General features: G+C 41.2%; 2 protein-coding genes across 2 annotated transcripts in view; one reads left to right on the forward strand and one right to left on the reverse strand.

Moving 5' to 3' along the window:
• The window catches only part of atad1b (ATPase family AAA domain containing 1b), a 71,834-nt gene extending 58,665 nt beyond the window's left edge, over positions 1-13,169 (reverse strand). Inside the window, exon 1 of the mRNA XM_070876894.1 lies at positions 13,089-13,169. The gene's annotated coding sequence lies outside the window, so the exon portion shown is untranslated. The remainder of the gene's footprint in view (positions 1-13,088) is intronic.
• Positions 13,170-13,866: 697 nt separating this feature from the next.
• ptenb (phosphatase and tensin homolog B) overlaps positions 13,867-25,488 on the forward strand; it is a 173,419-nt gene continuing 161,797 nt past the window's right edge. Inside the window, exon 1 of the mRNA XM_070876895.1 lies at positions 13,867-14,629. Coding sequence (XP_070732996.1) covers positions 14,551-14,629 — 79 coding nt within the window. The 5' untranslated portion in view covers positions 13,867-14,550. The remainder of the gene's footprint in view (positions 14,630-25,488) is intronic.

The following is a 25,488-nucleotide window of genomic DNA, read 5'->3' on the forward strand; positions in this document are numbered from 1 at the left end:
GATTGGTTTCAAGAGTTTTTTTTATTAACAACTTGCATTTATATAGTATCTTTAAGGCAGAAAAATGTCCTAACGGCTTTACAGAGGGAAAAATAAAAAGGAATGGATGCCAAGTCATGGTGGGGGAGTGAGGAGGGGAAACCAAAATCTTTGTCGAACAGATGGGTTTTAAGAATGCTTTTAAACATAAAGAGATAAGCTAAAGGATTTAGGGATAGAGCTTCCACCGAGGCCAAGAAATGACAGCTGATGTTAATGATTCCCTTTCCTCTGGCACTATCCCTCTTCCCTTCAAAGCTCCTGTCACCTCCAACTTAAAATAACACCCTTGACCCATTCCACTTTGGCTACTGGCTCACCTCTAATCTCTCTTTCCGAAGGTCCTTGAGCATGTTGTTGCCTCTCAGCTCTGGACCCGTATGTCCTGAAACCTCGTTTGAATCCCTCCAGTTTGGCTTCTGCTCATTTCACAGCACTGAAATGGTCTTAGACAAAGTCATGAACGACACCCTCAGTGACTGTGACAATGGTGCATTATGTCTCCTTGATCTTTCTATAATTTTGACACTGCCATACATGCCATCCTCCTCCATCGCTAAACTCCTCTGCCTCTCTATTTCTCTCTCCTTCCTTAATAATCTCAAAACCCATCTTATTGATGTAGCCTGCAGACACCTTTCTGCAACAGGTGGGGCACCATAGTATCACCAACTATGAGGATCAAATTTTAAGTTAACTCACACACAACTTTAGTTCAGATAGACCACACATACTAGTGATGCCCTCTTCTTGGGGTGGGCACTTGTATGTCTATTTTAGTTTGGTGGCATTGAACTGGCCCTGTACCATTCCATTGGTCTTCCTCTCCATGGATCAGCATTTCATTCCCCTCATTATTTCTCCATAAAGCACTCTGGGACACTTTTTATGTTCAAGGCCTGTATAAATGCATGTTGTTGTTGTAACCAAGGCAGCTGAAAGTTCTGTCAGGAAATTGCAGAAACTTGAAACACCTGATTTTTCAAAGGGGCTGCATTAGACATGTTCGGATTACACATGTCAAACTCTACAGATCCAATATTGTTGTAAAGAGCACGACAGGCTTTGCATTCATAACTATCATGGATGCTGCCAAGTCATGGTTACTACTGGCAACACTGCAGGTTTCTTGGTAACCTGCATTTCTCTGTGATTTCACAAAAAATTGACAGGAAATAGATTCCACTTGGAGTAATATCCTTACTTTTAAAAAATGCATTACAAACTAACCTATCTATCCACTTTAATGTCTGCATTATTTGCTGCCCATATCCAAAACCACACCAAGTCCCACTCACCCATCAACCCTGCACTTACTGACCTACATTGGCTCATAGGAGCAGGAGTGGGCCACACAGCACAACAAGCCTGTTCTGCCATTCATTTACGATCAGAGCTGAATTTCTACATCAACTCCACTTTCCTGCCCTCTCCCCATATCCCTTGATTCCCTTCGTGCCCAAAAATCTAGTGATCTCAGTCATGAATAAACTGAGTATCCTCAGCCCTCTGGCGTAGAGAATTCCAAAGATTCACAACCCTCTAAGTGAAGAAATTTCTCCTCACCTCAGTTCTAAATGGCTGACCACTTATCCTGAAACTATGTCCCCTAGTTCGAGACTCTCTATCCAAGGGAAACAGCCTTTCAGCATCTACCCTTTCAAGCTAAGACTTTTATATATTTCAATGAGATCACCTCTCATTCTTCTAAACTTCAGAGAATATAGGCCCATTAAACTCAATCTCTCCTCATAGGACAGCTCTCATCCCAGAAATCAATCTGGTGAACCTTTTTTTGCAACCCCTTAGGTAAGGAGACATAGTACTCCAGATGTGATCTCACTAAAGACCTATATAATTGCAGCAAGACTTACTTACTCTTATACTCCAACCCCCTTGCAATAAAGGCTAACATACCATTTGCTTTCCTAATTGCTTGCTGTACCTGCATGTTAACTCATCATGTTCAAATCCATTCATGACTTTACCCCTCCATATCTCTGCAACCATCAGCCCGACAACTCTCCCAGACTTCTTGTATAATGCTCCCTTTATGCTGTGTGGCTGCACAGCGCTCCAGCGATCCTGGCAATTGGCCTGTCGGCATTTCAATGGAAAAACTGCGCATGCGTGGTATTTTGAATGGCCTGCGCAGCCTTTTAAAGAGGCCGTGCGGTGCCAAAAAAATTAGAAGAAACATTGCCCGTCTTCCTCCAAATTTGGGCTCTTATGCATATGCCCTTTCTATTCACCCCACCATTGGCGCCCTTGATTTCAGCCGTCTAGGCTCTAAACTCTTTGGTGGTGTAGATTTTTGTCTGATTATACTTCTGTGAAGTGCCTTGGAATGTTTTACTATGTTAAAGCCACTATAGAAATACTAGTTGTTGCTGTTTTGACAATTTGAAAATCATAAAATCATAGAAGTTTACAGCATGGAAGGAGGCCATTTCGGCCCATCGTGTCCATATCGACCAACAAGAGGCTATCCAACCTAATCCCACTTTCCAGCTCTAGGTCCGTAACCCTACAGGTTACGGCACTTCAAGTGCACATCCAAGTACTTTTTAAATGTGGTGAGGATTTCTGCCTCTACCACCCTTTCAGACAGTGAGTTCCAGACCCCCACAACTCTCTGCGTGAAGAAATTTCCCCTCAAATCCCCACTGAACCTTCTACCAATGACTTTAAATTTATGCCCCCTGGTTATTGACCCCTCTGCTAAGGGAAATAGGCCCTTAGTATCCACTATAGCTAAGCCCCTCACAAACCCAGCCTATCCAATCTGTCCTCATAGCTAAGATTATCCACTCCTGGCAACATCCTCATAATTCTCCTCTGTACCCTCTCCAGTGCAATCACGTCCTTCCTGCAATGCGGTTACCAGAACTGCACACAGTACTCCAGCTGCGGTCTAACCAGTGTTTTATACAGTTCAAGCATACCCCTCCCCCGCTCTTGTATTCTATGCCTCGGCTAATAAAGGCAAGCATTCTATATGCCTTGTTAACCACCTTATCTATCTGGCCTGCTACCTTCAGGGATCTGTGGACGTGCACTCCAAGGTCCCTTTAAGCCTCTACACTTCTCAGTGCCCTACTATTTAATGTGCATTCCCTTGCCTTGTTAGCCTTGCCAAAATGCATTACCTCTCACTTCTCCAGATTAAATTTCATTTGCCACTGTTCTGCCCACCTGACTAGTTAATTCATATCTTCCTGCAGTCCGCAGCTTTCTTCTTCATTATCAACCACACAGCCGATTTTAGGATCATCTGCAAACTTCTTAATCATACCCCCTATATTCAAGTCTAGATCATTGATGTATACTACAAATGGGATCTAGTACTGAGCCCTGCAGAACCCCACTGGAAGCATCCTTCCAGTCACAAAAACGCTCATCAACCATTACCTTTTGCTTCCTGCCTGTGAGCCAATTTTGGATCCAACTTGCCACTTTGCCCTGGATCCCATGGGCTTTTATTTTCATGACCAGTCTGTCATGTGGGACCTTATCAAAAGCTTTGCTAAAATCAATATACACTCCATCATATGCTCTGCCCTCATCGACCCTTCTGGTTACCTCCTCGAAAAATTCAATCGTTAGTCAGACACGACCTTCCCATAGCAAATCCGTGCTGACTGTCCTTGATTAATCCGTGTCTTTCTAAATGATTTATCCTATTCTTCAGGATTTTTTCCAATAATTTTTCCACCACCAAGGTTAGGCTGACTGGCCTGTAATTACTCGGTCTATCCCTTTCTCCCTTCTTAAACAAAGGTACATTAAGCAGTCCTCCAGTCCTCTGGCACCACACCTGAAGACAGAGAGGATTGGAAAATGATGGTCGAAGCCTCTGCTATTTTCTCTTTTGCTTCGCTTAACAGCCTGGGATACATTTCATCTGTGCCTGGGGACTTATCCACTTTCAAAGCTGCTAAACCCCTTAATACATCCTCTCTCACTATGTTTATTTCATCAAATATTTCATACTACTCCTCAATAGCAGTGTCTGCATCAACCCTCTCTTTTGTGAAAACAGACGCAAAGTATTCATTAAGAACCATACCCACATCTTCCGCCTCCACACACAGATTATCCTCATGGTCTCTAATAGGCCCTACCCTTTCTTTAGTTATACTCTTGCTCTTAATATATTTATAAAACATTTTTGGGTTTTCCTTGATTTTACTTGCCAAGAATTTTTCATGCTCTCTCTTTGCTTTCCTAATATCCTTCTTAATTTCACCCCTGGACTTTCTATACTTCTCTAGAGATTCTGCAGTATTGAGCCCACGGTATCTGTCATTAGCTTCCCTTTTTTTCTTTATCCTACCCTGTATGTCCCTAGACATCCAAGGGGCTCAAGATTTGATAGTCCCATCCTTTTTCTTTAAGGGCACATATTTGGCCTGAACCCTCCGGATCTCCTCCTTGAATACCTCCCATTGCTCTTGACACTGATTTACCTTCAAGTGGCTGTTTCCAGTCCACGATGGCTAAATCACCTCTCAGCTTAGCAAGGTTGGCTTTTCCCCAATTTAGAACTTTTATTCCTGGTCTATCTTTGTCCTTTTCCATAACTGCCTTAAATCTAACTGAATTAAGGTCACTAGCACCTAAATGCTCTCCCACTGATACCCCTTCTACCTGCCCAGCTCCATTCCCTAGAACTAAATCCAGAACCGGCTCCTCCAGTGTTGGGCTTGCTACATACTGGCTAAAAAAGTTCTCTTGAATGCATTTTAGGAATTCCGCGCCCTCTATACCCTTCACACTAATTTTGTCCCAGTTAATATTAGGATAATTGAAATCCCTTATTACTGCCCGATAGTTTTTGCACTTCTCAGAAATTTGCCTACATATTTGCTCTTTTATCTCCCTCTCACTGTTTGGGGGTCTATAGTACACTCCCAGCAGTGTGATCGCCCCTTTTTTTGTTTTTCAGTTCAACCCATATGACCTTGTTTGATGATCCCTCTAACATATCATCCCTCCTCACAGCTGTAATAGTTTATTTAATCAATACCACGACCCCCCTCCCCTTTTACCATTAAAGTATCACATGCACATTAAAAGGGAAACAAAAGCTAAATTGAATCCATAGTCTTGTCTCACTGATCATAGAAACATAGAAACATAGAAAATAGGTGCAGGAGCAGGCCATTCAGCCCTTCTAGCCTGCACCGCCATTCAATGAGTTCATGGCTGAACATGAAACTTCAGTACCCCCTTCCTGCTTTCACGCCATACCCCTTGATCCCCCGAGTAGTAAGGACTTCATCTAACTCCCTTTTGAATATATTTAGTGAATTGGCCTCAACTACTTTCTGTGGTAGAGAATTCCACAGGTTCACCACTCTCTCTCTCTCCCCCCAGCCTCTCTCTCTCCCAAGCCTCTCTCTCTCTCCCCCCAGCCCCTCTCTCTCTTCTCCCTCTCCCCCCAGCCCCCCTCTCTCTCTCTCCACGCAGCCCCTTTCTCTCTCTCACTCCCCAGTCTCTCTCGCTCTCTTTCTCCCCAGACTCTCGCTCTCTCTCTCCCCAGACTCTCTCCCTCTCCCCAGACTCCACTGCTTAGCTAACTTGACAGTGGACCTTTTCATTGAACATCATTATTAGACAATAATCAGTTTTCCCACAGATTAAGATCTTCCATAGACAACTAAACCCCTTTCATGAAGAATGAAAATAGGAAGGAGAAAATAAGGAGTTTGACAGAACAAAGCCCCAATTTCAGATATTAAATCTATTTGAAACAATCTCTCCAATTCTTTATGCAGTACTAATTGATAGGTGGTTCAAAGTTATGGAAACTATAATGCAGTGATTTCTTTTGCAAAATAACACACTCAGACAATGCAATAGCATTTCTCAACCCAGATCATTGTACAGCACTGGAGACACCAGACACCAAAAACAACTAACTGATAGATAAAGCAGCTACAGGTAAAATTTAATGATCATGGAGTCGATTTTATCTCTGAAGGGATTTAAACATGAGGGTGAAAATTTTAAACTTGATTCTTTGGACTGGGAGCCAATGTAGATCAGTGGGGACTTGGTGCAGAATTGGATGTAGGCAGTAGAGCATTGGATGTGTTAAAGTTTATGGACAAGCAGGCTACAGAGGCAGTGGAGGAGTAGAACAGAGTGTAGTCAGGACGCATGTGGAAACTGGCCGAATGTCTGTGGATGATGTCGCCAAGGGAAGAGGAGGGGAGCCAAGTATAATCCAAGGGGGACTCCAGAGGTCGCGGTGCAGGAAAATAAACCATTGCATGGATATTGGGTGGCTCAGTGGGTTACCATTGTTCCACCATTCTATCAACTCTGCAGTTAATTCAGCCCAACAGGATGAGATGATTATTCTCTTTGTCTTTGTCTGAGGGTTCTACGTGACATGAGCCTGGCCAAATTAAACCCAAATGGTATCTCTCTCAGATAGGGATAGTTCATGGACCAAATTTAAATGTTACTCAAGTTGAATAGGGAGTGTTTTTCTGAAGAAAGGCCAGAAGCAAAGAGAGCATTACCCTGCAGCCTTTTGTATCATACCTACCCTGGAAGTGCTTGATGTTAATACTGGTAATTGAAATGGCCAAGTATTGCAATTCACAGGGCCAACATCCTTCACTTTGACAATTACAAAAAGTCGATATGTACTGGGCCATGTCAACCATCTGCCCACAGTGAAAAAAATATACCGTTCCCTACCTTTACAACTTAATAGATCTTGACTTGTTTGTGGCAAAAATGAAACACTTCTGTCTTGTTTTAGCTTTGATGGCGTTCCTTTGATTAATCACTTGTCATAAAGGTGTTTTTTTTAATTAGTTATAGTCAGAATCTTTTCCCAAGCTTAACTCAATAGAAATGTTGCACATTTTGTGCAAAGCTTGAGTGGACAGTCAAGCTGCTTTCACTCAGATTGTGACTTGTTTACTTATAAGTATGGCAGCCAGTTATTTAAAAAAAAATAATTAATGGGTATTCAAATCCAGGAAGTCCCAGTAATTGTCCTGGGAGATATCTAAGAACATAAGAACTAGGAGCAGGAGTAGGCCATTTGGCCCCTCGAGCCTGCTCCGCCATTCAATAAGATCATGGCTAATCTTCTAGTTCAGCCTAGCAATAGCTCCCAGTGGTAATAAATAGTAAAGGAAATACTGTATGTATGTAAGTTGTTTACAGAAGAATAATTTAGCATTTAGATTGTGACCTTTTTTGTCATTGAATCATAGAGCACAGGTTACCACCATCTGGCCCATCTTGTTTGTGTTGGCTCTTTGAAAGAGCTATCCAAGTAGTCACACTCCACTGCTCTTTCCCCATGCCTCTGTAAATTTATTTGTCAAGGAACTAGATAGAAGATTTTTTACTGTAAATAAATATATGTATTATATTACTGCTATTTATTTCATTGTTCACCTTTTTAAAATAAATTTGCTTAATAATTTAAACTTAAAATAGGGTCTGATGATGTGATGCTCTACCAGTTACTGAAAACAAGAATGCATTCCTATGGAGGCACAGGTAATTCCAGTACTTAAATAGTTAACAGATGGCCATGTAACTAAAGTATTTAAACTATTGAAAATAGTTTTTAAGACATAGGAAGTAGGGACTCACTTATGAGAATGATCCAAAACACAGAAGTTAAAAAAATCTAGAGAAAGGTAGGAATTCTCAATTTCTTTGGAGTTCCAAGATAAAATGCATGTTTTCTAATCTGGAGAGGAATTGCTCATGCATAAGATAAAATGTTCTCGAGAAGTGTCTATCCAAGATAATTTTGCGATTCATAACATCGCTATGATTTACAGAAAATAATTAAAGGGTAAATATAGTTACTGTTGGTAGAGAAATAAGCACACCTTAATTATAAGAGAAAGTATGCACAGGTGTGAGTGAGACCACCACAGTAATGTATAGTAAATTCTTCACCAATACAGAGTACCAGTCATTTTATGTCTGCCTACTGTTTAACTTGTTTATTTTGTGTGTTTTCCTGGCCTTGTGACGATTGTGGCAAGTTCTTGCAACTGAGATAAAGGTTGGGGACTTGAATGTGGACTTTTTGTTCAGTGGACACTCTGATTTTACAATATGCTGTTCTGTGATTGCATTGTTTGCCTGTCCACTGTTATTTTATGGAATGCTCGGCCATTTTGACAGACTAGTGATGACTCCAGGGACTTCATGTAATTTAAACTAGTTAGGTTCAAGCTGACTTTTGGTGGTTTGAACATGATTTTTTAAGAACATTTTATATGAAATGATGGCTGCTCTGTGGCCTATAGATGTCATTAATAATTTTATGTACTTTCTAGGAATCCTATGCGAAACATCCATGATTATAATAATCTACTCTATATATAGATTAACTTCTTATATGATTTTTGCTTTCTTTAAATATACACTGTAGAGGATGGTGTTGCTCCTTAAAGGAGCCAGTAAATGTAACACTGAATATTCTCAACATAAAATGCTCCCCAATTCATGTAATATTAATAAAAAAGCGTTCAACAAGATTTTGTAGTTTGATCACTGTTTTGCATCTGCATAGATCCAACCTGGTTGCATCTAATCAAATGCAATAAAAATAATACAGTGTGAAACTTTGAATACATTCTTAATTCCACTTCGGAGCAAGATCGTTATAACTCACTTATAATCACTCGTGAGTTATATCGCACGACTCATTTGTGGAACTAATTGTACTCTGTAGTTTCCAATTTGTAATATAAAACAGTGCAAATAGGAACAAAGTACTCTCGGTCATCAGATTCCAGGGATGCTACAAATAAAGTGATTAAGAACTTCAGGTTCCAGCCAGGTCAGTGGTTTTCAAACTTTTTCTCTGCGGGGACCATTCAAAAATATTGACAAACTCTTGTGGAGATCCCTGCAAACAATGACAAACTCCAAGGGACTCCATGTCCTAGTGCCCGAAAGAGTGCCAGCTATACACAGGAAAGCATCAACATTGCAGAATATTTTTATTAGAATAGAGCAACAGAAATAATGTGTTAATAAGTCAACAAAGAAGGAAGTCTAGATTTCAGATTTCAAGACACTGTTCACAATGCACAGTATGTCCAGACAGACAGAAATCTGATAACCTCACAGAGGCCTGTGGTGCCCCAAGGATCCATGGACCACCAATTTGAAATAATTAGTTGTGCCCTGGAGCCAAACTAAATTATATTTGATCCAAACTTGTCTTTCCTCCTTCTGAGTAACAAAATTGTTTCGTTATGTAGTTATAGGTACCACCATTCTGTTCCACTTTACCCGAGCATGCACTATGTAATACTAAATGAACTCTGTTCTCAGTAAGATGCATTATTATTGTTCTTGATCGGTAATAATGGTTATTTGTTTTGGATGTAGATCTCATGCCCAGTTCTCGGTTTAAGCAGGTGCTGCTTACCATTAACATGCACATTTATTTTAGTTTGTTTTGTGTATCAAGTTTCTTAGTTACCGACTCAGCTTTCTCTACCATATCATTAACCTTGCAGACTATTGTAAGGTTAAACATTAAGGTCAAGTCCTCTTAAGTGCAACATTATATTCAACTGGACTTTATTAGTTTACCATTTCAGCACTTTTTGATGATCCCCCCCCAGTCCCAAATTCAAATAGTAATGGTTATCGACTGTAACTGCTTAATGCATAGACAAAAATTGAACTAATGCAGCAAACTATTTTTCTGACCATACTGTATGATATGGTTTTGATGAAAAAAACTAACCTCCAATAAATACTTTGTTTTAAAAACCATATAAAATGTATACTTCTTGTGTTAGCCACATTTTCAACATTTGAAATGTTTGTTAATGTTTTAAAAAGAACATACAATTTACTGTGTAGACTCTTTGTCAGACCACAGGTCTAGTGGAGAGTTCTCCATCTACATTAGCCTGTGCTTTTTCTTTTTAGGACTGGCGGATGTGCTGTGTGTTTCCAGCATATGCTTTCATTTCAGACTTTTTCCCCCTCCATTTTCTTGCCTTTCCGGTGGTATTCGCCTCTCTATCATTCATAAAATGCTCCTTAAAATCTAACTCTTTGATCAAGCTTTTTGTCATCTGTCCTGATATCTCCTTCTGTGACTCGGTGTCAAAAATGTTTTTTTATTCATATCGCTCTTGTTCAACAGCCTTGGGAAGTTTTGCTGCATTAAACACACTGTATAAATGGATGCTGTTGGGAAGTTTTGCTGCATTAAACACACTATATAAATGGATGTTGTTGTTGCCGTATGTGATTTTGTTTTTCAAATATATTTTCTTTGCCTCACTGTGTTGATCTTTTATATCATCCATGAGGTTCCTGTTTATCTAGTAGGCAATATACAGATTATACAACCCATTAACTTCCTCTCAATGATTGGAATATCTGTTATCTGTATTCCTCCCCTTTCCTTTTATTTTCTTCTGCCATGCAACAGGCTTACTTATCTTTCTGTTTTGAGGAAGGGTATACACACAAAATATTGCCTTGTGCATTTACTTTACAGATTGTGTATCTCTCGTACTTTCTGTATAAAACTGCATCTGGAACTTCTGCAAAAGTTCATCCGATCTCCTGCCATAACTTTGGCGGAAATCTTGAGAAGTGGCGTAAACAACCATGTACACTATTTCTCCAGGGTTTTCGCCAGCAGCGGGAAATGGGGCAGACTCTGCGGAAATTCTATCCCATGTTACGCAGGAAGATACAAAATATATACAAGAAATAAGATCATTATACATACACACACACACACAAGGTACTGAGTGTAGGCAAGAGAACATTTTAAGAGGGAGTGTCAGCTAAATTACTCTTGCTGACATATTTGCTGTGGACTTGAGCATCACCAACAAGAATCCTAGGAATAAGACCATTTAATGGCAGAATAAAATGAAAATTAACACAGCAAAACATGAGTCACAAAATACTGTAACTCCTCACTTATTGGTAGTCAGCTGTAAACCACATGTGATGCATCTATTTACAATATGCAGCATCAGTGGAGTTTTAGATATTTATCAAAATGCAAAGACTGCTCATCTCAAATATGTACTCTTCCCCCATAGCTACTTGTGTAATGAATACATGTCCTAAGAACCTTCTGTGCAAAAAGTACTCAAGAAGAAATTGACGACAGTCTGGGAAATTATGGTTTATTGTTCAATAGTGAAGTCATGGTTCAGAGATTGGAGTTGTCACACAGTTGCCATTCAGACTCAGCCAGGTAGCGATCCTGCTATACTTGACAACAGTACCCCCTTTACCAAATTTCCATTTTTTTCTGTGGTATTAAATATACATAAGGACAGTTCTATCACACTGCTTCAGTAACCAGTGTGGATAAAGCATTCAGTAGAATGGCAGTCGTAACTGCCTTAACATACTTTGTGACCGCAGGCTGGAAAGTTTATTATCTTGTTTAATAATGTCTTTTTATGCATATTCCAACTGATGGCTTAGTGGATAATGTTTATAAATCATGATCTCATTTGAAATGGATGTTTCGCCCCCTCCCCCACCCCACAGAGATAAGGTGGCTGTTTCATTCGGAAAAAAACTTGTCCCATATGTTCTCAGCAACAAACAGAATATTCTACAGGGAGGATGCTTAGTGAGGAACTAGAGCATTTGACATCAATGGTCAACACTCACTAGATTGTAAAGATAACTCTGCTCAGATTTGCACTTCACTGACTTGAGTTGCACTAAAATCCGTGGATATTATTGAAAGGCTTCAGCATTATACATTATTTGCTCTGCTTCCTTCTATTCAATCACAAGTCCATTGCATGAAACTCAAATATTTTTAACTATCAAATGGCAATTTAAGTAGCTAATCTGAACCCCATGATGCATACCAAGCAAACTTCAATCATTCCTCCATGAGCACTGTAGTCATGACAATCATTAAAATTGGAATGCCCATGGTTTTACAGGCTGCTGCTAGTTTTGGTTCAATGTCAACAGTTGCGTTGGGTATCTGCCCAACTATTTAAGGCCAGTATATTCTACAATGTTTCAAAAATTAGGTTTCATATAGCTGCCGCCAATAATATGGCATTATCTCCAGTCTTCACCGAACGTGATGGTTCTTCATTTATCTGGTGGGGGATATATTTCAGCATCCTGAATACCCAATGTATATTCATACTAACCATAATCAACGTTATTCATATCTACACTGCCATAACTAACACGAATTTACGAACAGGTTCGGTAAAATGGTTCAAATATCCAGAGGATTGCCAATTCACATCTATTCAGATCTCTTATGTGTCACCTGTAATGGCCTTTTCATTTCTTTATAATGGCCATGTAAACATGAATCTAAATGGTTATATTCCTGACTATTGCCATCTATTTCAGAGGCTCGGCTGTAGTTTAATTCTAGGTGTTCTTGCTGTCCTTTCCTTATTCCCAACTTCAGTCCAAGGCATTCCTAAAATGTTCTGAAGCTCTTCGGTGACCTCTAAATTGGAGGAGTTGTCCAATTCCTATCTAAATTGTGATTCCCAAAGTAACCCGGGGCGGGAAGAAGAGGGGGCATATCTGCAACACAGATGGAGAGTGGTGCTCAACAACCGATTTTATAATCCAAGTATTTTAACGGTGTCCTTTGACATGTTTCTGAACCATGTCGCAGCCTGAAGTGGTGAGCGGCTGGTTGCGAGTGTAACCCGATGTGCCCCGAAATAGCTTGCTCCTTTACAAAGATGGCGGAGGCCAGCCTCCAGCTCCAGACTTTTGTTAAATAAACGCCACACCGGCCGCCTCCTGGCGTCCCCTCTCTTCACACAAGAGCGCGGCTCAATTGCACAAAGCGGGGTGTTTTTTTTTTGGGGTGGGGATCGCTGAAGCAGCGAGGCTGAGGAGCAAAGGCCGGCGGCTTTCCGCAGGCCCGCTGGAGGGAAGGTCGGTCGGTCGGTGCGTCGCCGCGTCACCGCCAGCTCCCCCCCCCCCCTCCCCCCTCCCCTTTAACTTCATTTAGGCTGAGGGCTTAAAAGTGAGATCCTGAAGCGAAAACCACCCACCTTTCTCCACAGGATAATTCCCTACCCCCTCTTTGCCCGGTCCGTGTGACTTGCCGCTCGGCCGCCACCGCCACCTCTCCCGAAGCCGTTTAACCGCTCGCTCTCGCGCGTGCGTGTGCGCGCGCGCGCGCGGCCGCCACTTCCCCCAAAGCGCAGCCGGGGCGGGCACGTGACCGCCGCAAGTAGTGCCGGCCACCGGTGTCACGCCGCCCACCGAATCACCAACGCAAATGTTGTAATACTGATTTAATTCACTTCATATTGCCCCCGACCGCCAGCCCTATCTCATTCGTTAACCGAATCGAGAATCGAAAACGCTAAGAGGCGGCAAAACCTGACGGATTCGAACGGTTTAATCGGCACACAACACAGCGACCCCCCCCCCACCCCCCGGACTTGCATTGCTGGCAGAGAGAGAGAGAGAGAGAGAGGGGGTGAAGGGAGGGTTTATGTTTTAATAGGCGGAGGGTTATTTTCTCTCTCTCTCGCTCGCTCGCTCGCTCTCTCTCTCTCATTCCCACTCGGGGCCATTGCGCTTTTTTTTTTTCCCTCTTCCCTGGGAAGCCATGATGGAAGTTTGAGAGTCGGGCGGCCGCAGCAGCTTGGGGAGCTGGAGTCGGTGCCAGGGCTGGGGCCGGAGCTGGAGCCGTGGCCAGGGCCGGGGCCAGAGCCGGAGCCGGAGCGGGAGCCGGAGCCGGAGCGATCGGCCGAGAGAGGGGGAGAGAGAGAAAGAAGAGAAGGAAGAAGAAGAAAGAAGGGGAAGGGGAAAGGGGGGGGTTTGTCGTGTCTTGGCTTCCTGCTGACTTTTTATGATTATTATTTTTAATACGGAGCGGTCTGGATCCCGGAGTTTGGATTATTTCTGACGGAAGGGCGAGGAGCGGCTGCGGATGTATAATTTTTTTTTAAAACATATAGATATATTTTTTTTAAATCGTTTTAAATTCCTCTTTGGAGCACGGGCGAGGATTTCTTTTCTCTCTCCTTCCCCCCCGACCGACGGTAACGGCGGCGGTGGCGGTGGAGGCGATAGTGGAGGAGGGAAAATCGCAGCGAGAGACGGTGAATGTGGCAGCCGCCCCCTCCTCCTCCTCCTCCCCCTCCCGCACCGCTTTCACTTTTACCCCCCTTTCGGATTATTTCTCCCTCCCCTCGCCCCCTTTTCTCTTTTTTCCCCCCCCCCACCCCACCCCAACTCCCCCTTTATCTCATTCGATGGTGATCTAAAAAAACCGGAGAGACGCCCCCGCGGAGAATATTAACGGCGCCCGGAGAGGACAGAGAAAAAGAGAGGGGCGAGCGTGTGGTGTCTGTGTGGGGAAGGGTTGCTGGCAGTCGGTGTGTAGGCCCCGGTGTGACAGCAGCCAGAATTAAGGCACACGCCAAGCCAAAAAAACCCACTTCTACATCCACCACCACCACCACCACCTCCTCCTCCTCTTCCAACCGGGATCGCACAGACATGGCTTCGAGAATCAAAGAACTTGTCAGCAGGAACAAGAGGAGATACCAGGAAGATGGATTCGACTTGGACTTGACATGTATCCATTTTATTTTGAGGGGGTTGGAAAACTGTGCCTTACTTAATGATTTTGAATGGAGAAGTGTAAAGAAAGCCATGCCAGTGCTTCATTTTATTTTTTAGATAAGGGACGGGGGGAGACCTGGTTCCCCCCCCCCCCACTCACAATTTATATTTTTTCAGCATTTAAATGGGCTAATTCGTAAGTAGCTGCATAGTGATACTGGGTGAGTTACTTTTTTTTTTAAATATATTTAACAATGAATAATTGGACGTGGGGCCCAGCCGTTCGGAATCGAATGTGTGCTGTCATTATATATACATTGCATTGTGGTGCTGAAATACCTATTGTGCAGAGCTAGAGCTGCCATGCGTAGCCTCTGCAGGGGGTATACGTACTGTACTGTACAGAGTGCGATTAGGTCTTGGCCTAGATAGGAGTGGATGAAGTTAAATGCCAAATATGTGACTTTTTAGCCAAAATGCGTAATATCGTTCAAAGTACATTTTAAAGGCACGAGTTTACATTTTTGCACGACCTTTCATATAATTAAAGGTAATCACTTTGCAGTGTTGAGGCCAATTCCTTTACTCTGCTGCTATTCTATCACTACTGGATTGAGTAGTCTAGTTCAATGTACAAGTGATGCTGCTATTTAGTGAAATGTGCAGTAGATCTTTTAGGTGCAGTTTTTAAAAACCCTCAATGTCATTGTGCTGTTAATATTGTCACTAATACAATGATTTAGGAGTCATTTGAGGTTCCTTTTTATTTGATTGGAATGGATCTAGTGACTGGTCATTTTGCTGCTACCTTTGGCCTTATTTCTAGTTTAGTAGCAGTGGAATGGAAGGACAGAAAACTGACATGCAAGTGGAATACAGTAACGTGCAGTTTATGGTGGTGATGTCATTGTGCATCAGATTAAAATTACAAGACACACTGTCTGATCTTGTGCACTTTACTAGGATTTGAAATATTGTGTGTAATGTAGCTGATAAACCTGCACTGCATTAGAATTAACTGCAGTTTTATGTCACGTGGTTCTTTGGAAAATGGTTAGGCATTTAAAAAAAAATGTATGAATCCTCCATTCTTGGTAGCAACTTTGCAGACATGGTTGTCGATTATACATGTAAGGAAAACTTGGGTTGTACCCAGTCTCTGGTGTTGATGAGATGCAAATCGTCCGTTCGCACTTCAGTATTCAAATCTATGTGTTTGTATAACTGAGTTTTTCACTGTGGCACTGGTTGGTATATTTGTGTATTGACATTTTGGTTGATCAATTTTGCCTATTTTCAGTGTTTCCTTTGTTAGGGTGCAAAAATGTGCTGCATATGCAAGATATTTGCATAACTAAATTAAATACCCTGAGGAAGAACTACTGATATTTTTGAGTTCTTGATACAGGTTTGTAAATAAAAGCAACAAAATTCAGGAGTAGTATTTTAAATTAATGCTTTCCTGTTATGACTTTGAGTATAACATGGTTTGAAAATAACCATACAGCATGCTTTTTGTCATGTTTCTAGGATCTACTGTAGGTGAAAGTATTCCACAAATTTGGCATATTATGCCTTCAGAAAACATTTTCCACTTAGTGTCAAAACTTTAAATTTTGCTTGAGTATCATGCAGCGTTTTTATAATTAAGCTGCACGACACACTGGATTATGAATATAAATTGGGAAATGTGCTGGCGTTTCGAAAATATTTTGAGACTTGAGTGAAAAATGATGCAAAACAAACTTGTTAAGAAAGCTGTGTTTCGGTCAAACCTAGCATTAAGGTAGACTTTGAACAAAAATATGCCCAACATTTGTTAAATATTGTTCCCATACACAGTTCTTTATGAAAATACAAATGTATACATGTTTTATCATTAACCCTTAATCTGCAATCTTATGACACTTAAAGTTTATGTTTCACATATTGCAGACAAGTTCTTTTTGGTTTTATGCAGTCAAGCTTTTGGTCTTTTGCCATCATGATTGGAATGACCAGAGAAGTAGAATCTGGATGAAAAATTAAATGAAAGTTTGTACCCTTGAGTAGTTAATATTGAAAGGGAACAGCAATGCAGCAGTCTATAGTAAATATTGCAAGTGCTTTGGTGTAACTTGTCCTGCATACATTAATAACTTACAATCCACAATATATCTATGCTAGGAGATGTTAATATGCTTTAAATGTTCTACCACAGCAGTTCAAATTACATGGTGCAATTGCATTCACTTCAAGTCATGCAATTCAGTCACAGATGGCTGCCATCTATCGAGGGCATTGTGACAGTCATTGGCCATGATGTGGAATAAGACTTGTCGCAAACTTTGCCTATATAATATAAGGAATATGGGATATTTTACTTTGTTAAAGGCGCTATATAAATGCAAGTTGTTAGAATAAGAGGTTCAGATGTGGGCATTCTGCTTATGTGTGTCAGCATTGCTCAGTGGATAGCACTCTTGCCTCTGAGTTAGATTGTTGTGGATTCAAGTTCCATTCTAGGATCTCTGCTGACATTTCAGTGCAGTGTTGAGCGAGTGCTGCATTGTTGGAGGTGCCATCCTTTGGATGAGACACTAAGCTGACAGTAGTGGTCTAGTGGTTCTGATAGACTTTGACGATTCTATTGCACTATTTGAAAATCAGCGACAAGAACAACAACTTGTATTTAAAAAGCTCCTTTAATATAGTGAAACTTCCCAAGGTGCTTCATAGGAGTATTGGGAGACACAAAATTTGACACTGAGCCACATAAGGAGAAAGTAGGGCAGAGGACCAACAGCTTGGTCAAAGAGACAAAGATTTTAAGGAGCAAAGAGAGGCGGAGAGGTTTAGGCAGGAAATTCCAGAGCTTGGGGCCTAAGCAACAGAAGGCACGGCCACCAATAGTTGAGATTATAATCAGGGATGCTAAAGAGGACAGAATTAGAGGAGCGCAGACATCTTGAGGCGGGGGAGGGGTTGGAGGTGATTACAGAAATTGGGAGGACGAGGCCATGGAGGGTTTTGAAAACAAGCATGAGAATTTTGATATCAAGGCAGGGAGTTCTTCCAATCAAAAAGCAAGTTTAATTGGTCATTTCTCTAATTGCTGTTAGTGGGATCTTCCTTACCTGTAAAATGACTGCTATATTAGCCTATACTTTCTCCAATTAAATATTGGGAAGACCGAAGCCATTGTCTTTGGTCCCCGTCACAAACTGCATTCCCGAGCCACTGACTCCATCCCTCTCCCTGGCATCTGTCTGAGGCTGAACCAGAGTGTACGCAACCTAAGTGTCATGTTTGACCCTGAAATAAGCTTCCGGCCACTTTTCTGCGGCATAACTAAAACTGCCTATTTTCACATCCATAACCTTACTCGTCTCCGCCCCTGCCTCGGCTCATCCATACCGTTGTTACCTCTAGATTTGACTACAACCCCACTCCTGGCTGGCCTCCCACATTCTACCCTAAGTAAACTTGAGGTCATCTCCCCTGTGCTCGCTGATCTACATTGGCTCCCGGTTAAGCAAATGCCTCCATTTCAAAATTCTCATTCTTGTTTACAAATCCCTGCATGGCCTCGCCCCTCCCTATCTCTAATCTCCTTTACCCTCGCAATCCCCCCAAGATGTCTGCGCTCCTCTAATTCTGCCCTCTTGAGCATCCCTGATTGTAACTGCTCAGCTATTGGTGGCCATGCCTTCAGCTGCCTGGGTGCTAAGCTCTGAAACTCCCTCCTTTAACCTCTCTGCCTCTCTACCTCTCTTTCCTCCTTTAAGATGCTCCTTAAAACCTACCTCTTTGACCTTGGTCATCTGCCGTAATTTCTTCTTGTGTGGCTCGGTGTCAGATTTATTTGTTTTGTCTTATAACACTCCTGTGAAGCGCCTTGGGACGTTTTACTAAGTTGAAGAAGCTATATAAATACAAGTTGTCGTTATTGTATATAACAGTCAGTGCATTTCTTTGATATCTTTTTGTGAGGATAAGGTGTCACATGAATCTTTCATGGTTTGATATTTGAATGCTCTGTTTTTGCCTATGTAATATTTAATTGTAATGCAAAATCCACTTTATAGTCATTTTTATTGGTACTTATATAGAACAGCACACAGTGGAGACATTTGCAAAGAAGTAGCATGAAGGAGTTGAGTGGAAGCCAGAACTGGGAGAATAGTTTAGAGTCTTATCAATGTCATCTCAATTCAAGGATGTGTTACTATTTCAGAGAACACCACACATATGAGCTTAACATTTGCTGTGCATTGTAACCTGTATACATTACAGTAATTGTCATGGTTTTCTAGGTGCAGTATCTAATATAGTCTGATTGAAGCATAGCCTGATCAAGCTTTTTTTTTTACAAAAGGGATTTTGAGAGTAAACATTTAAAAATCCTGCTGTTTTTCAGGTACATTGCTTTGTCATGTATTGCTTTAATGGATTACAGCATACATTTTATATTGGCTTATGAGGAACTTCAGCAGCTAGCTCTGATAAGTGGTACTTGTATTTGGATGCAACTCTTGTAGCTTTGAGGGTTTCTTCATTCAGTGGATTGATGTGTGATCCTCCTGCACAAGCCGAAGCTATGTGGGGGATGTTTTCGATGTCGGTCTGTTGGCAATGGGCCAGAAATGAGGATCAGCTTTTGAATAATTTCTCTTGCTTCAGCTTCAGTGAGCATATTATTTTTTCCAAACTGGCTCATTTTCTACAGTGATTCTATCCATGTTCAGTGGATTGGCATGGGGAGAAGGTCACTCTATTGGCTCTGTGGGTCACTACACCAAGCTGTAATTAGTAGCGAGCTTGCATGTTTTCACATGTTGCTCTACTTCAGCAGTAGGTGGTTGTTCTGATTGGGCAGCAACAGAAAACAAATAAATATGTTTCAGTGGGAGAGCTATTCTTCTATTTGTAGCAAGATAGAACGCAAAATTGTAGAACCTATAATTTTAAAAGCCCCGTTCCCTGAAAGCATCTTGATGACCAAGTAGCCGATGAGATATCATTACGGGTGTCCTCCACTGGGCTTTCTCCAGGGCTTCAATGTCTCCTGCCATATGAGGGGAACAAAACCCAACATGGATATGACCATATCAAGTGTTGTATTTCTAGTTTTTTATCAAACTGTCCCAGCAATACTTCCTGACACACTTTTCCCGTGATCTTGCGCTACTGGTTGTAGAATTTGTTTTTCCAATAAAAGAAAGAACTTGCATTTATCTAGTGCCTTTCACAACCTCTGGACATCCCAAAGTGCTTTACAGCCAATCAAGTACTTATCAAATGTAGTCACTGTTGTAATGTAGGAAACGTGGCAGCAAATTTGAGCACAGCTAAGACACACAAACAGTAATGTGATGATGACCAGATATTCTCTGTTTAGTTATGTTGGTTGAGGGATAAATACTGGCCTGCACACCAGGGTGAACACCCCTGTTCTTCGAATAGTGCAATGAGATTTTTTCCGTCCATCTTAGAAGTTAGATGTGTCCTGGATTTTGTGACCTTCTGACTTGGGTGAGAGTGCGACCACTGAGTCATGTCTGACACCGAGGTCCCTCTTCTGCTCTGTAACCTTAAATTTGGTAATACTGCAGTTGTGTGCAATTACCCAAGACTCAGTTGTAATGTCCTAGTGACTGTTGTCGGGCTTAAGTTTTATAGTCAGCATTGCATGTCACCTGAGACTTTAGCAGTCGTATGGCAGGCCTGCTGCAAGTTGATGTCACCTGTGGCTCAATTGGTAGCACTCGCGCCTCTGGGTAAGAAGGTTGTGCGTTCAAGTCCCACTCCAGGGACATGAGCACACTTCTAGGCTGACGCAAGGGGCAGTACTGAGGGAGTGCTGCACTGCCGTCTTTAGAATGAGACGTTAAACGGAGGGCCCGTCTGCGTTCTATGGTGGACGTAAAAGATCCCATTGTACTATTTCGAAGAAGAGTATGGGAGTTATCCTGATGTCCTGGCCAATATGTATCCCTCAATTAACAGCACTAAACACACATTATTTGGTCATTATTACATTGCTGTTTGTGGGAGCTTGCGGTACGCAGATTGGCTGCCGCGTTTCCTACATTACAACAGTGACTACACTTCAAAAGTACTTCATTGGTTGTACGGTGCTTTGGGACATCCTGAGGTTGTGAAAGGTACTATATAAATGCAAGTCTTTCTTGATGAGGTTGCTGTTTACGAATGGAGGCAGGGCTTATCTTTGCTACTAGAGGAATATAACAAGTGATTTATAGACTAGTTTCACAGTTGTTGAGGGACATTGTTAAACTCCAGCTCCATTGGCACAAAATAGATTTTCAACCTGTAGGAGATTGCTGGAGTGAGACCAAAAACAGCATGAGGAAAAAATTAAAAGGGAAACTAAGCAAATATTTCACATGCTTGGTGGTAGCACCTAGCCAGGTGGCAACGTCCACCATTATGCTTTCTGAAACTTGCTGATCTGAAAGATGACTGTACAATTGTATCCTTTAGCAGCTGGCATATGTGACAGTGCTGTCACATGCAGTTCCTTTTTAGAGGGCAAAAGTCCAATGTGATATTCAGAGCATGTTAAGGTTTTACAAAATGGGGAATCAATCTTACTGACCTCTTGTGGAGGATAAATGTTAACGGTGTCATAAGCCGTCAGGTGTTTGACTCTAATACCCTCAGTGTTTCTTTATCTTTTGAGCCTCTGAGGCTGTTCTCTCATGTTTCAGCGTGGCACACTCGCCTCTGGATCAGATGGTTGTGGGTTGAAATCCCACTCCAGGGACTTGAGCACATAAATCTAGGCTGACACTCCAGTGCAGTGCTTAGGGAGTGCTGCACTGTTGGAGGTGCCGTCTTTCAGATGAGACGTTAAACTGAGGCTCCGTTTACTCTCTCAAGTGGACGTAAAAGATTCTATTGCACTATTTCGAAGAAGAGCAGGGGAGTTATCCCCAGTGTCCTGGCCAATATTTATCCCTCAATCAACACAACAAAAACAGATCATCTGGTCATTATCACATTGCTGTTTGTGGGAGCTTGTTTGTGCGCAGATTGGCTGCCGCGTTTCCTACATTACAACAGTGACGACACTTCAACAAGTGCTTCATTGGCTGTAAAGCTCTTTGAGACGTCTGGTGCTCATGAAAGACGCTATAGAAATGCAAATATTTCTGTGTGATGTGAGTATAATAACTTAGTCTGGCAGAATTTGGTCATTCATGATGTACATATTTGTTGATGCAGTGTCCATTGACTTTTGGAGCCACCTGCCAAAGAGTTGGAGAAGGGAAAGCACACGCAGTTTCAGAATTGTTTGTTTTAGTAGTTTTGGAAAATGTGAGTTTTGTGCTAACTTTTAGTTTAAAGGGCTGTTTCAGACTAAATTCACTTTTTTAAAAGACAAAAATGTTCATATAGCTTTCCTTGTGTTGTATTGTGGGTCAGGGCTGTCTTTGGAGTCGTCAAGTACCTGTATATTTGAACTATTTTTGAAGTGGTGAATATTAGAGGACTTTGTTTTCCTGGTTGTTTATGGTAGATTGGTGGTTGATGAGGAAGACAATTGAATGAAAATGGAATAAAAATTTGTGTACCATTTTCCCTTTTGACCCATGGAATGAGTTTAGATTACAGTCGGAAAGTATTCTGTGTAAAATAGTCGATCCCTGCTAAATTTTTCTGTGAGCTCCAGTGATAACAAAAATAGAAAACAAATGCATTTCTAGTCTCTTAAGCATTCCAGACAAGCTGGAATCAGTGGTTACTGCTGGGTTCACTGCTCTTGTGTTCTTTTGTGACAAACTCATTTGCTTACATGAAATGTCATTCTTCCTATAGTTGCGGCAAAGCACTTCATGAAATTACCTTCCTTGTAAGCCATACATTGTTTCTGAACTTAGGTTATGGGCTACAAGTACTTTCACATTGAAACTCTTCCTGCATCCCATGCCCCCATTGCCGTTACTTCTATATGTATAAGTTGTCTCCAAAATCTTACTTAATAAAGCCTAGTTTTTACTACTATGCATTTGTTCGTTCTATGCCTTAAAGCCAGTTATGGGATTCAACCGGGAGTTTGTATTGTTTTTGAGAAGGAATTGAGTTTTTTTTTCCAAGTGAATGAACAGCTATATATATTGAAGTGCTAAAACAAGTAAGAAATTAATATAAATTCAGGCTCATAATGCACAATTTTGATCTTCAGTAATTTGACAATAATATGACGAGCTCAAGCCAATGGTTTGATGGGTGAAGAGAATATCTGAGAGCGTTGGAGAATGAATGAAGGTGGTAATGAAAGTCAAGATTGGTGGGAAAATAATCTGAGATATATTGGTGCATGGTTGTAGAAATATGGGGAAGAGGAATCTATGTAAAGAAGTATTGATTCTTATTCTTGAATTGTTAAAATCATGGTAAGGAAATGTTTAGCATGTCCAGTTTCTCTATGTAATGCTTTGTTTTATGGACATTCTCTGGATTTATTGTATTTGGGATCAAAAGAAATTTAGTACATTTTTTCTTTGGTGCAATATCAGAATTTTGTAATGGAGATGGCATTTGTCTTCTGTGCTTTCAAATTAATGAACGAATCTGTGTTAATTAAGATGTTTGGAGTTATGCTAAGAGCAGTCCTGAAGTGTTTCTTGCAGATTTTCTGTGAAAAATGCCACGAGTGCAGAATGATCCATGTTGAAATTGAAAACTTTCCCCAACTTGTGCATATGTAGTACTTCTAGGTTTAAAATGATTCTAGAATTTGAGGTGTTTTCAAATGTAAAATTAATTTTCAGTGACTGCAAATCAAGAATTAAGGGGGCGAACACTTGAAATTCTCCCAATGACTTGTATCTCCACAAATGGTTGAGGCCATGTCTTTTCAGAGACAGCATTATAAAAAATGATCAGCCTTGGGAGAGCAGATGTGTCGTGTATTCCTATTCATTACTTATGCGCTGTTAATTCCACAAGTTCAAATATAATCTTAAGACAGATGTTTGATTTTGTATGTGAAGAGAAAACGGAGAGTAGAGGCACAACTTCTAATTACCAGAGCACATGCTCCTAAATTATTCGTATAACTTATATTTTTTTAATCTATGTTTTTAAAATCTTATGTTTATGTGCACTTTCTGTCTGCATCACACATTTTTTCAACTTTTCCCGAATAAATTCCCATATTCACATCTGGTCTTGACTCGCCGTGTGCAATGCCACAGAAATGATCTAAGATTTAGTAATTATTTTAATGAAGTCAGATTTTCAAGTGAGTGATTATCTCAGTAAGGTTTACTGACCGAATAGAGCTACTTTTAAAGAAGCAAAAAATAATTACCAATCTAGAAATTATCAAAAACCTATATGAATAGATGGTTTGAGAATAGTTGAAATAGGATAAATAGATGATATTGTAAGTTAGAATGCTACCTCACCAAGCCCAGTTCTCATTCTAGGGTTAACTTTCACACCTCTTTGGATGCATGAGTCTTGAAGGAAACTAGTTTGGGCAGCTCAGTCGAAAAGGCCCACAACGTACAAATATCTACGATTTGAAATAAATTTCACTTGGAGGCAGGCCACAGTATTTTGAAAATGGAAGATCCTCACTGGATGCAGTAGGAATATTTGAGTTTGTAGTCCCTGTATTGGGCCCATTGTTGGAGCAAATGTGAGATGACTTGACAGCTGCTGTTAATGTTTAGAAGTGCTCTGCTGACACTTAATTTCTGTGGTACCAATTCTGCAGTACAGGTACTTAGGAGAGAGTCATTATTCAAGGTGGTATGTATGGTGGTCCAAACTGTGGCTCATGCTTTTACTGTACTGTTGAATTTAAGAACATAAGAAATAAGAGCATGAGTAGGCCATACGGCCCCTCGAGCCTGCTCCGCCATTTTATACCATCTTGGCTGATCCGATCATGAACTCGGGTCCACTTCCCTGCCCGCTCCCCATAACCCCTTATTCCCTTATCGGTTAAGAAACTGTCTATCTCTGTCTTAAATTTATTTAATGGCCCAGCTTCCACAGCTCTCTGAGGCAGAGAATTCCACAGATTTACAAATAAATTTCTCCTCATTTCAGTTTTAAATGGGTGGCCCCTTATTCTAAGATCATGCCCCCTACTTCTAGTCTCCGCCATCAATGGAAACATTCTCTCTGGATCCACCTTGTCAAGCCCCGTCATAATTTTATACGTTTCGATACGATCACCTCTCAATCTTCTGAATTCCAATGAGTAGAGGCCCAACCTACTCAACCTTTCCTCATAGGTCAACTCTCTCATCTCCGGAATCGACCTTGTGAACCTTCTTTGAGCTGCATCTAAAGCAAGTATAGCCTTTCATAATATGGAAACCAAAACTGTACACAGTATTCCAGGTGTGGCCTCACCAATATCCTGTATAGCTGCAGCAAGACTTCTCTGCTTTTATACGCCATCTTCTTTGCAATAAATGCCAAGATTCCATTTGCCTTCCTGATCATGTGCTGTACCTGCATACTATCCTTTTGTGTTTCGTGCACAAGTAACCCCAGATCCCGCTGTACTTCAGCACTTTGCAATCTTTCTCCATTTAAATAATAACTTGCTCTGATTTTTTTCTGCCAAAGTGCATGACCTCACACTTTCCAATATTATACTCCATCTGCCAAATTTTTGCCCACTCACTTAGCCTGTCTATGTCCTTTTGCAGATTTTTTGTGTCCTCCTCACACATTGCTTTTCCTCCCTTCTTTGTATCGCCAGCAAACTTGGCTACATTACAATTGGTCCCTTCTTCCAAGTCATTAATATAGATTGTAAATAGTTGGGGTCCCAGCGCTGATCCCTGCGACACCCCACGAGTTAATGATTGCCAACCCGAGAATGGACCATTTATCCTG

This window comes from Pristiophorus japonicus, chromosome 3 (genome assembly GCF_044704955.1).
Source record: "Pristiophorus japonicus isolate sPriJap1 chromosome 3, sPriJap1.hap1, whole genome shotgun sequence".
Classification (NCBI taxonomy): Eukaryota; Metazoa; Chordata; class Chondrichthyes; family Pristiophoridae; genus Pristiophorus; species Pristiophorus japonicus.